This window comes from Xenopus laevis, chromosome 2L, assembly GCF_017654675.1.
Source record: "Xenopus laevis strain J_2021 chromosome 2L, Xenopus_laevis_v10.1, whole genome shotgun sequence".
In the NCBI taxonomy this organism is placed as follows: domain Eukaryota; kingdom Metazoa; phylum Chordata; class Amphibia; order Anura; family Pipidae; genus Xenopus; species Xenopus laevis.
This window is the reverse complement of record NC_054373.1, coordinates 126,066,210-126,079,291: the sequence shown is the minus strand read 5'-3', so window position 1 is coordinate 126,079,291 and position 13,082 is coordinate 126,066,210. Positions and strand designations below refer to the sequence as shown.

Sequence of the window (13,082 nt, the reverse complement as noted above, 5' to 3'; positions counted from 1 at the left end):
TAGCTCTAACACTGTACCATAAATTTGCTAATATTTTAGACATTTAGACATTTTTTCAGTAAACCAAGCTTTAATTCTGTGAATGGTGTTATGACAGGTTCCCACAGAGTAAGCATCAGGAAAGCAAAAAGTCTCTTAAAGAAAAAATGGCTTTTATTTCTGCCGGCAGCAAACAAGTACAAAATAAAGGCAATTTTTCTATCCAAACAACATAAACCGGTTTCAACAGCTGTATAAAGTTAATAACAACAAAAAGGCAGTCATATTACAGACCTTCCTGTGAGTGTCCGCGTGTGTACATACTCATAGAAACCTTAAAGGAGAGTTCAACCCTAACGTTAAAAGACCCCTACCCCCTACCCTACATAGACCCCCAGCCTAAGTGTTACCCTGGGTAAATGCCCCTAACGTTTTACTCACCTCTCAGTGCAGATTAGGGCATCGGAGTTCACGGGCGTCATCTACTTCTGTTCGGAATGAGACCGGCGTGGTGGTGCATGCGCAGTTGAAGCAATTTTCTGTTTCGAGAAACTGCGCACCCGCTGAAACTCACGAAAATTGCCGAAGCGACAGTCTATTATCAAAGTGGCTGAAGATGGCACCCGTGAACTCCAATACCTGAATCTGCACCGAGGGGTGAGTAAAAAGTTAGGGGCCTTTGCTCAGGGGTCTATGTAGGGTAGGGGTTTTTTAACATTAGGGTTGAATTCTCCTTTAAGGTTAGAATCCCCCTCTCTGTGTGTCTCTCCTTGTCAGAGATTCCCAGAGACTGACCAGCCTGGGATTTAAGGGCTCCCGATTAGCTACCTGAGGCAGATGTAATTAACCAGCGCAGACTGCACGTTCCACATTCCTTCACTGACTGGAGTGAAAAGGGGCTGAATACCCACTGCAAACTTATGTGAAGGTAGAAATTACAGAGGTTTTTTTCCCCTTGCTTCTGTTGCTGGTGCAGTTCTAAATATGATCTACAGCCATTGGTGGAATTGTGGCAGTACAGCAGCTGGGGTAAATAGGTGATTGGGAGTGGTGGTAGGTCTCTGTAGGCGGGTATAAAAGGCAGGACAGGTAAGTTACCTGCCTCTTGGATCTTCGGCACCAGCTCCTATGAAGAATTCCCCCCTCTTATATATGAATTAAATTATGGTTATATCTTATATAATTTATTTATTTTAAATTGTTGCAACTTGTAAAATTAAGCAAGGTTTAATTTCATACAGCCAGCTGGAACAGTAAATCAGAGGCTGGCTATCTGTTTTGAAATGGAGTTGTTTTTTCTTGAAATTCAGTTTATGCAAATGGTTAAATAACCAATAAACAAGTTGTGGCCTTACACAACCCTTCAACCTGTGTGTGTCTACAGTTATTTTGTGTTTATGAGTGGTATTTGAGAATACGATCTACCTTTACCATGGAGTCTCATTGCAACTTGCCAGTGATATCGTTTTTTTCAGCCAGCAGCAGTTAGAATAATGAAAGCAAACATTTAATTAGTTGCCTTGGGTTACTGCCTACATGCATATTTCCCCAGCGTTGTTTTCTTTTAAGAAAAATAAAATATGAATTATGCTGTTTGCGTTTGTTTCCATTCCCTATCCATTACTATTTGGAGCAATAACAGCTTTAAGTTGTTTGGTGTATGTACGCTTCAACTGAGAGTGATTTTGCCCTTTTTTCCGTTCCTCCTTAAAACTTTACTCCATTCTTCATGATTTACTAGGTTGTTCACAATAGTTAGATGACATTTGAGCACCTCGATTTTCAGATAGCACCACCGATTTTCATGTGAGAATTTCACTTTGTCATTAAAGGACATTCACCTTCTGATTCTCGAGCCTCTCTGGAGTTAGTTTAGACTTGTATTTGGGATCAATGTCCTACCGAAAAATGAAAAATTATCCTCCTGAAATTTATGTTTTAGCAGACTGAAACTGGCTGTCTTGCAGTATTTCCCTGTATGTTTTATCATCCGTTCTTAATTCTTTGCCCAGTCCCTTGTGATGAAAAGTTGCCATTGCTTTATGCCACCGTTCCAAAAAAAAACCAGTGTATTACATAGCTCTTCATATGGTTAAATGGCTCACCATTAATTCTGTCTGAGATACTGCAATTTTTAGCTCCTTTAAAGCCATTAACCTCTGTGCTATCTCACACTGGGAGTATTGTGAAAAGGTTTTTATGAAGCAGAATCTGAATAGTCTGTTTAGCTTCCACTGCTTCCAGCAGCACTCTCTGTGACATTTAAACATTTTTATATTACTTTGTTTTTTTTCTCTCCTAGTTTTGTTAATTCGACCTCTTCTTCTTTAGAATTCTCTCTAGTCATGTCTGTCCTATTTAAAGGCTGAAAAATGATCCCTAAAGATTTGGGGTTTTTCTCTAGAAAATATGACCGTAATGATGTGTAGTTTGGAGGCCAGTTCTAAGGCAGCTGTGTTCCCAAGAGAGTACATGTTTCAGTTCTTACAAATAACCTATTTCAGAAAAAAAACATTTTCCAAAATTAAGCACCTCCACTACCAAATTAATCTCGAATTTGTACAAATTTGTTCTATAGGCTTATTTATTCAGTAAAGTGAGAGACTGGTTCCAGGGTCTGAATACTTTTGCAAGATTTCCCAGATCCCTTGCACAAGCCTCCCTTTATTTGCCGCAAAACTTTCTAGACACTATGAATATGAATTAATCATACCGTATAATTTGCAAAAAATTACGCCTTGTATGTCGGCGTGCGTCCAAAAAAAAAAGACGCGCATCAAAAAAATTTTGGCGCACAACAAAATTTTTTTGACGCCCATAGGGGTAAATTTATTAAAGAGTGAAGTTCCGCCACTAGCGTGAAATTCCGCAGCTCTCCATTCATTTCTATGGGATTTTGAAAGACGTATTAATTGATGGGTGAAAGTTCACCCTTTGATAAATACGCCTATAAAAATCCCATAGAAATGAATGGAGAGTGGCGGAATTTCACTCTAGTGGCGGAGCTTCACTATTAACTTCACTCTTTGATAAATATACCCCATAGACTTTAATGGGTGTCTGCGACATTTCACTGGCGGCAAATTTTTGTCAAAACTAAACTGGTCAAATACGCCCATCCCTAGTGCCTATTCTAGTATAGAATTTTCTAGGCATCATCTGCTCATAAGTATTCCTCTATGCTAACATTATATATGTGTGCCATTAAGCAAACCTTCTTAAAGGGGACCCGTCAGCCAAAAAAATTATTCATAATCCTATTTTATCACATTAGTCAAGCAAAATGAACTTTAATTACACTATATAAATTATTTGAATCTTGTTTCCTATAGTCTGGGAATTCATAATTATAGCAAGCAGGCAGGAGCCATTTTGTACACACTGTTATTAAGGCAAGCCTTGTATCATCTCAGAATCTTGTTTGTGCACCAGAATGAGGGAACCTGAAGCCCATCCCCATGCCCTGGTAACACAATTAAATGGTTAAGAGAACTGGGGAAGGTGGGGAGAGCAACGATTTCTATGAAGTGCTGAATGGAAAGTGAAAGTATTTGTCTGCCCTGCCTCTATGCCCAGGGCATAGAGGAGGGGCAGACAATATTTGATTGACAGCTGAGATGTTTAAATGAGCTTACAACAGCTATGAATGCTTTAATAAAAAATAGAAATTGGATTTCATGTTTAATTTGAAAAGGACTTTTATTATACAGATTTTTGAGTCTTGGTGAAAATTCTTTAATCTAGTGGTGGTCTTCTTATGTGTACGTGTGTTTTTTTAACTCCGTGGTTACAGGTGTCACTGATACTGGAGCAGGAAACAGATTAATCCAGAGGCATTTTTCTTTCTGTACAGGTATGGCACCTGGTATCCAAAATGCTCAGAACTTGGGGTTTTTTCACATAATGGATATTTCCTTATTTGGATCTTCATACTTCATGTGTCTAGAAAATCATGTAGACATTAAATAAACCCAATAGGCTAGTTTTGCTTCCAATAAGGATTAGGTCTGTCTATGCAAGACTTTCCTGTAATTTTGAGTTTTCTGGATAACTGGTACCTGTAGTGCAGTGCTGTACAATAAAATATTTGTATGTATTAATAGTTTATAACTGCACCTTTATAGAGATTCCAGTATTCTAGCATCTGCTTCAGGTGTTTTGCCTGCTGAATTTGTTCTCATCTAAAAAGTGGTATCAGAACCAAGTGCTGATCTTCATTGCTATGAATGCATGACACAAAAAAATGGAATAATTTGATCTCCTGTGAAGTGAAAATTTGTGTTTTGACCATTGCTAGAAATAGGCATTCTCTTACTGTGAAGGTTTAGCCAAGTCCTAAAATAATTAAGTAGCGAGAACATATTTGAAACAAAATGTATTTGTATGTAAAAAAAATTAGGCTAGGGTTTTTGTTAACCACTAGTCAAATATCACTTATGCCATTTAAATAGTATTTAATGTTTTCTGTAAATCCAATATTAAAAAGTGTTATCCTTGAGTTAAAGCTTTTGTTTTGTTGATTTGAATGTTAATGTTTGTCAGTTTATTTTGGTATTTGGTATGAACCAGGGATGCCCTAGCTCAATAATTGCTTATCCTTTGAATGAAATGTCTCTGTGTTTGAAGGAAGTGTTGGGACAAAGTAGTAAAATGTAGCTTTGACGAAGCATCTCTAACCAGTGTCTAATTTCCTTTACAGCCTGGCTCCTGTGTTTTCCCTCTTTGTGCCATTTTATTGTTCCATTCCAAGAGTACAGTTGGCTGAGATCCTTGGTTTATTTCCCATCACCAACAAAACTTTAGTTTACATTGTGGGCCTACAGGTACTGAATTTTATATTTATTGTTTTGAAAAGCTACTTTGCTAGGTGCTTATTGCATACTGTTCTCCCCTCCATTTGAAGGCCTGTAGGTATGGAGTTGGCTTTCCAATATTATGGCCGTAAGCTTTAATGACTAATTATTGTGACAGAAGTTAACTATAACTGACCATCTACATGGTAATTATTGGACAGCACTATTTTATTCTGTTGTGGCATAATAGCCACACGTAGCTTTGGAATGTTCTAGGTGCTCTTAAAAGATACTGAAGCCTTACCCATAAACAATCTAGACTGTCTAGGGAACTAGACAAAAAGGGAACCTAAAAAAATGGGTTTTCCTAGCCATAGGCTTCCATGAAAAGTGAATTTTGCTAGCATATCTTGAGAAACTCTGAAATAGTAACTTATTTTTGCCCTGCACCTCTCTAGTTTACCCAATGGTTGAAAGGGTTACCAACCTTAGTAGCCATGCACTGATGAAAATATTATTTACAAGTAAAGTGCAAGAAAAATATATATCATACGAAAGTTAAATAGTCTGGGGAAAGGAAGCAGTGGTTGCTAGAGTCAATTAACTAGAGCCAGGCAGTATTTAGAATATCATTCAAAATTTTATTAAAGGAGCTGAATTCCATGTCTGCCAGGGATCAGTATATCAGTTTAGGTCAGTGCAATAATCCAGAACTGTTTGAAATTTTATGTAGGATTGAATAAAATACAGGTATATAACAGAAAAAAACAATAACAAGTTACTTACATGATCTTCATTGGTTGTATGCTGCAATGTATACTGTGAAGGTAAACTTTCCTTTAAAAGCAGAATCAAATCTTCACAGAGAATTATGCCTCATACGATCCATAACACAGTGTTCAAACAGGAGCTGTCTTAAGTTAAAAGGATACTGTCATGGGAAATTTTTTTTTTCAAAATGAATCAGTTAATAGTGCTGCTCCAGCAGAATTCTGCACTGAAATCCATTTCTCAAAAGAGCAAACTGATTTTTTAAGGGAGGGGGGTGATATCACCCCAACTTGCAGTACAGCAGTAAAGAGTGATTGAAGTCTATCAGAGCACAAGTCACATGACCAGGGGCAGCTGGGAAATTGACAAAATGTCTAGCCCCATGTCAAATTTCAAAATTGAATATAAAAAAATCTGTTTGCTCTTTTGAGAAATGGATTTCAGTGCAGAATTCTGCTGGAGCAGCACTATTAACTGATTCATTTTGAAAAAAAATGTTTTTCCCATGACAGTATCCCTTTAAGATGTTGCTGGTATGATTAATAGTATTGAAGATTAATAATCTTCAGTGATTCACTGAAGTCTTTGGTTTACATCAGCATTTAATCATATTAGGCTGTTAATATTGCAGTTATGTCCGTATCAGAGTGACAAGCTATTAGAAAAATTTCTAGAATAACAAGTTTACATTTCTTTAGCTTGCCAATGACATGCACGGTTTAGTTGTTGGCTAATGTTGTCTTCACCTACCATACCTTTACCTTGCAATGATTTTGAGAGCAGAGCAGCATCAAGTGGGCAGGTAAATGTATGGTGGGTGCAAGTAGACACAAGCATACAATTGAATACAGCATGTCAGCATTAGCATAGTATGCGCTTATTCAGTTTGCAATACTTGGTGGTGAGGGTTGCTGTGGCTTGTCCCACCGGGCCTTGCCCGAGAATTGTTTTGTGGAGGTGCCTGGCATGAGGTAGTTATATGACTGCAAGGAGTACAATTAAATGAAATTGGCCAGTTGAAGAAAAATAGGGAGTTCCAGGGATAACTTTGGAGGCATGCTTGGATATTTTTTCATTGGAGTTGCTGGATTTCAGAGATAAGGTTTAAATTCTTTAAATATTTCAAAGATAGAAATGGTATGACTCATGCTGGTTTATGTGGGCTTTTTAAAGCTGGTGTTCGATCTGCAAAGGGATTTTGCAAATAGCTTAATTTCCCACACATTTTCCACATATGCCAGCTTCTCTTTTTTTGGATTGTAGAGACTAATGTGCAGGACCCTCTTACCTCATGTTTCAGTGTATGTAATCTGTATATTAGATTTGCATCCCCCCCCTTTAACATTTTACAAACACATAATAATAATTTAACAATAATAGTAATATTGCCACTGATAATCACAATAATAATTGCAGAAAGCTTTAAATTATTTTTACTATTGTTGTGTTTTATTTCTTTTAACCAGCTTTTGACCTCAAGTCCATACATGTTGGTTGTTGCTCTAAGTGGATTGGTAAGTCAACAATTTGTTAAAAATGGTTCCTTTAATTATTAATTCCACTTGTGTCCATTTTGAAGTAATATTGATGATAGCAAGAAAATAAACTTTCTGGTACACTTCAAATACCTAGAAATTTCTTTTGACGCTGCTTGTTTGTTTTAATAACCATGAGATCTCTTGTTCGGATCATTATCCAAAGTACTCCAAAAACTTTCAATGCCCATGTTCTAAAATTCTAAACATCATATTCTTTATGAATTGTTCTGCAATAAAAGATTAATCTCCAAAATGTAAAGTTATTTGAACATTTTTTTTACAAACACAAAAGAATTAAAAGGTATTTATAGAGATGGTGCAATGTTTATCATTCAGGCTACTAGTTTGGGTGGTGATTAGGGCAAAACAGAATAAATGAATACATTTTGTAGACCATTAGGACTTTTTCACGTTCGCTGTGTAATCTAAACTTTTAATTGAGTTTATTTTTCATGCACTGGCAGAGTTGATTAGTTCAGTCTTTTAAGATAAAATTAGCCACTTACAGTGGTATGTCAATGGATAATTCTGAAGCTCAGAATATTATCTGGTTAGAATCAAATATATTTACATTAATTAAGTGGCTCCCCAGTTTGCATGTGCATACACCCTGTGAGACTTATTCCATTTATTTGCCATGGCTATAAAGTCACAAATAATGTTGCAGTCCTGAATGGATTAAAATGAAAATGGGTAATCATGCAGATTGACTTTACAAAGGAAGCTTTGTCTGACCACTCTGACACTGGGTTGTAGATGGTCTATGTTGCAGAGAAATTCAGTCCAAATGCAACATTTTGTATACAAATGATGTGAGAATCCAAGTACTTTACTGATATGTATCTTGATATCTTTTCAAATGAAGAGAAAATCCTTCTCAAAAGACTCATACTTTACTGTTGTATGTCCTGTATTTGACAGTAAACTTGTGGTATCGGGGCTTTGTAATCTATGATCATGTAGGCAATTGTCTGTAAATTAAATATATCATTTTCTCATTATGTCTGTATCAATATGAGTGTGTATGAATAGAAAAATACTCAAGAAAGAAAAAATGTCTTTGCTGGTTTCATAATTTATCACTATTGTTTGTCTTAAATTCTCTCCATGAGATTGAGTAGCCTTCAGTCTGTATTTGACAGCAGTGTTTCCTGGCACACTCCCATCCTGCCCAGGCAGTACAATTATATGTATCTTTTCAAGTGACTCATTCACCCCTACCTCTTCAGAAAAAAGGATAATTTTAGAACAGTAAATTAATTTTAATTCAATGTAGTTAAAAAAAAATATTTTTGGAAACACAAAGTTGTTGTAGTTTGCTGTAGATGTCTATTCTTTAATCACAAACAGCTTAGTCATTGCAATGGGGACCCCATCAACATTTAGAAAAACTGTTGTGGGATCCAGCCATATCACAGTTTGTCACCTTAGACTGAAAGTTTGTGTGAGAAAGGGGGTTTTACTCATTTACCTTCCATAGAACAGCTCCTTCTATTATAGGCTGGTTAGATCACTCCAGTTCAAATATGTTCAAATATGTGCAGTCGTTCTGCCCTGCGTAAACCAGGTATTCTAAAAGAACTAAGCATGGTAATATATTTTATGACAGAATGTGTCCATTTTTTATATTATGGAGTCTGTCACTTTTTAGATCAAATTGATCTGTAAAAATTCTTGTTACATACTCTTTCTTCTAATTATCCCAATGCATGCTCTGATGTGTCATTTCCAGTATTGTTCCCTACTGGATCAGGGACTGCCCCCTGAATATCAAGTCAATTGGAGAGATATAAGGAAGTTATGAAGTCATGGGTACCCTCTATTTAAATGCATGTCTTGTTACTGTATATGTTCATTTTTTTTGTGGTTGTGTTCTCTGTGATAATGCAGCTTGGCCATTTTCCTTTCCTTTGTTTGACTGCCTTTAGTACAGCGTCTGGTGCAAATTTCCTTTCACTGAACTGTATAATGCTGTTTTTGTCAGCTGAGTTCCACACTGAATTTCCAAAAGGCGCACCCCTCAGGCCAGTGGTTGCCTGCAATTCACCCCCCCCCCCTAACCACTAATCAAAAATAGTCAAAATCTCCTACATGCCCAGTCCCCAGTGTTCTGGGAAAAAATGAGCAAGTACAGTTGCGGCTGGGCTACACGTTGGTCTAGGCCTGGCCCTTTGTGGCCTTTGCACAAATCCAAGTCTGGCTTAGGCACTTAAATCCACTCTGTTTTAACCAGAACAAAATCTTTATGTTGTTGATATGTGGAAGAAACCACAAATTAGAGCTAACAGGTGCAGCACTTTCATTAAATATTCATCCAGGTCATGTAATATCTGTAGAAATAAGTCAAATCAACTGGACTTGCTGTGTTTTTTCCTTGAAGGCGTTTCACCAGTTAGTGAAAGCACAGCAAGTCCAGTTGATTTGACTTATTTCTACAGATATCATTAAACTAACTTTTTATTTTTTAGGATGTTAAAATTGCTTCATACATTGCCTTTCTGTATTTCATAGCTTCATCTGTGTAAAGTGGAATATTTTGAATAATATAATATACTGAAATGTGCTATAAACCTATGGAGAAAAAAAAATAATATTCCACCTTTTTTATAATAATATAAAGGTCATCTTATTGACCTTATTTTAGTTGTAATCAGTATAGGACAGGTTTTTTGAGAGAGACTGCCTTTTGGCCTTTTTTAAAAGGTGCAATGAAAGGTTAACATTTTTTTTTTGTTTTGCTTTGGCTAATTCTTCTATCCTTCTATTACATAATACGGCAGCACAACAGCATAAAACAAATATATACTGAATGGAAGTATATGTTTTAGTAGACCTAAAACATGATCCACATTATGGAAATATCCCTTATCCAGATATCCCCAGATTGTGAACATCCTGGATAATGGATCCCAAATGCACCATGAATATCTATAGTTTTTTTTCATGTTGTACTATACAAGGGTATGTTTAATTATATTTATACATAAATGGTGATGTAATTATGAACAGTAAAAGTGAAACTGTCAAAATTACCCATACTCTCATTGCTCTTCCTTCTTTAACTTAACATTTTCTAAAATAAATGTGAAAATATAATATAATTCCAGATTTCAGGACTCTGTTATACATGGGATGTTCTGAATGTTCGTCAGATTCTGTGCATTCCTCGCTGGCTTGCAGACTTTTTTTCTCGGAGACTTGAACCAATATTCTCATCTGTGGAACCGGTCAGTGAGGCTCGTGTAGGTATGGGTGCCACTGTTGACATCCAAAGACAGCAACGAATAGAGTTACTTGATCAGCAGTTCATGCTTTCCCAGTTAGAACATCTTGGAAGACGACGACCACAGCAGGTAAAACATGCATCTTCATCATTTTCTTGAATATTTGATAATTACCATTTTATCTATTTTCATAACGGAACAAGTGCTATGAGCTGAAATTATACATAGTGCTGACTGAACAGGAAATTCAACTTGCCTATGTGACAAACCACAAGAAGTTTCTGTTTTAAATTCAAAAATGCTAATTTAGTAGGTCTTGGAGTGTATGCTTTTGTGATTTTCAAAGGCATATACCTTCAGAATGGCACCCATACAATATTGGTTGCTTTATAATTATTTGTGATAGTTAGTGACTGTTTCCTCTACCAACAAACAACTATATGCTGTATGTCAGGAATCAGCCTGTTAGACCAAGTGAAATCTGTCTGCGACTGTGTGTAGTTTGTAGCTGGAACAGAAATGTTAGCATAAAAATTCATAAATAAGTCATCAAATATAAATAATTGCAATAAAATAATTGTCTATTTATGAAACAGATTTATTTCAAGTCCACTACTGTTTACTGTATTTTTATCTTCCTCTTTAAATAGTTAGGCCAGTTAGCTACTTCTTTATTATTTTCCTTTGCAAAAATGTGGCCTTCAATATATACTGTTTCAAAAACAATATTGTTTTCTTTCAAAGTTAATATTTTTTTCTTATATAGGTTCATATTTAGTGTAGAAAAGTACCAAATTTAGGATTCCCTTTAAAAATTCAGGAAAATGGGTGGATTTGCATACAGGTGTATCAAAATACATGTTATGACAAAAAGAAAAAGTTTTACAACTAAGGCGGGGTTGGACTACATACTTTTCTACAAACTTCCTTAGTCATTGAAAAGAAACTTGTTATAAACATCAGAGTACTTAGTTATTATAAATAACATTCGATTAAAGATCTTCCACTTCCTCAACTGCTCCTCTCCTTCCCTGGGAAACCGCAGTTGTATTGAACATTACAAATATCAGCATAAGCAACCATGATAATATTAGTAGCCTAACCCAGGTTCTCTAATTAATGGGTTACGTCTTTCTAGCTCCTCGGATATATACCAAGTAGTAAATCTGAATAGACAGGGAATTTCTTGTTGTAGTTCAGACTATAAAGTTTAAATACACTACACAACCCAAGTAGTGAAAAAAAACCAATACTTGACTTTCTCTACTGAGAGTAGCTTCAGGCCAGTCTATCAAGTTTTATAGTCTACATGTCTAAAGGTAGATATCCTTTTTCCGAAAATCTGTTGTATCATCAAATATTGCCCACAATGGTGTAGCCCGTCTATTTACACGTAACTTGGTGTTATAATAAAGAGTTACTTCCTCACAGATGCTTTTGATCAATGGGCATGTTTATAAACAATGGGGGAAAAAAAGCATTTCAGGCAAGCATTAGAGTGGTACCCTTTCACTTTGTTACTGAGCTCTGGAAAAAAAAACCTGTTACTTAGTATTTTGAAAAACATTTCATGGAACTAGCTGGAAATAAGTAATGATAAGAGCACAAATGAAGTAATTTTTCTTTTGTAAAATCCAGGATTTGGCTATTTTCCCATACCTCTTTCAACTTTTTTTTGTCAGATGGGGGTTGTCATTTTTATATATTTATATAGTTTTCCTAGTGCATACAACTATAGTGCCCCTACAGTGAACATTCCCTTCAGTCCAAATGTGCTGAAGGTCCTACTACAATCATTACCTGATATATAAGGACTTAAAGGGCACCTGTCATCCCCAAATTGTTTCCTGCATCAGAGGAGCAGGCAAATAGAGCCTGCAATCTAGATGGGGGAAAAATAGTTTTAATTTGTCCCCCACAAGCACTAGGTTGCCTGCACCAGGAGGGAGCTTCCACTGTGGGTGACCATTTGTGGCACAGGGCATTTTATGCACATAGCTATGATTTCATGTGCACGTTAAGTGCACCGGGGAAATGCTTATTATGTTCATCTGCACCATACAACATGGCCGCTTGCACTCCTTGTATGGGTGGTGTAGTACTGTGTTATTTAAAAAGAAAAACAAAAAACTAGGCTCAATTAGTTCACACCTTTGGTGGGAGAATTTGGGAGTGACAGGTGCCCTTACACTACCAACTTTGTTAGTTAATGCAGGACTTTGTGCATTTTTACTTATGCTTGCGTAAAAGTAACAAAAAGCCATTTTTATAAATATGTTGTTCTTCATGGAAATCCTGCCAGAATTACAATTTGGGTCCCCACCTCCCCAGTTTAAATCCAAAGCTTTTTTTATGAAAAATGTGTCAGCTTGGAGATATGGCAAAACAAATATTCAGAGAATTTTGAACATTTATGAATGTGTACATGTGTTCTAAATTAATGGTGTGAATGTAAAGCAGCAATGTAATTTCAGTTCCTCAGTTCTTCTGCTCATGGTCTGTATATTAATTCAAGGGTTGTTCAAAAGCTGACAGTTAGGAACAGCTTATAGTAATTCTGGAAATTTAGTTTAACAGACTTTTTGATATACAACGCATGAGTAAAACTGGAGGAAGTAAGAGCCAGACATAGTTACTAAACAAGCAACAACTCTTCTCTTGGTTTAGACAATTACAATACCAACGAAGGGATGAAAATCAGCTTCTGTAGTACAGAATATTCAGTGTCATACTGATGCATGATGATGGGATGTTTCTTACTTAAATAATTTTTTCGT

General features: G+C 36.2%; 1 protein-coding gene across 3 annotated transcripts in view; it reads left to right on the top strand.

The window, feature by feature from the left end:
• The window catches only part of ubac2.L (UBA domain containing 2 L homeolog), an 83,347-nt gene that overhangs the window by 52,127 nt on the left and 18,138 nt on the right, over positions 1-13,082 (top strand). For all 3 annotated transcript variants that reach the window (XM_041582408.1, XM_018247233.2, XM_018247234.2), the window contains exons 6-8: positions 4,679-4,802; positions 7,010-7,057; positions 10,189-10,434. In XM_041582408.1, coding sequence (XP_041438342.1) covers positions 4,679-4,802; positions 7,010-7,057; positions 10,189-10,434 — 418 coding nt within the window. The remainder of the gene's footprint in view (positions 1-4,678; positions 4,803-7,009; positions 7,058-10,188; positions 10,435-13,082) is intronic.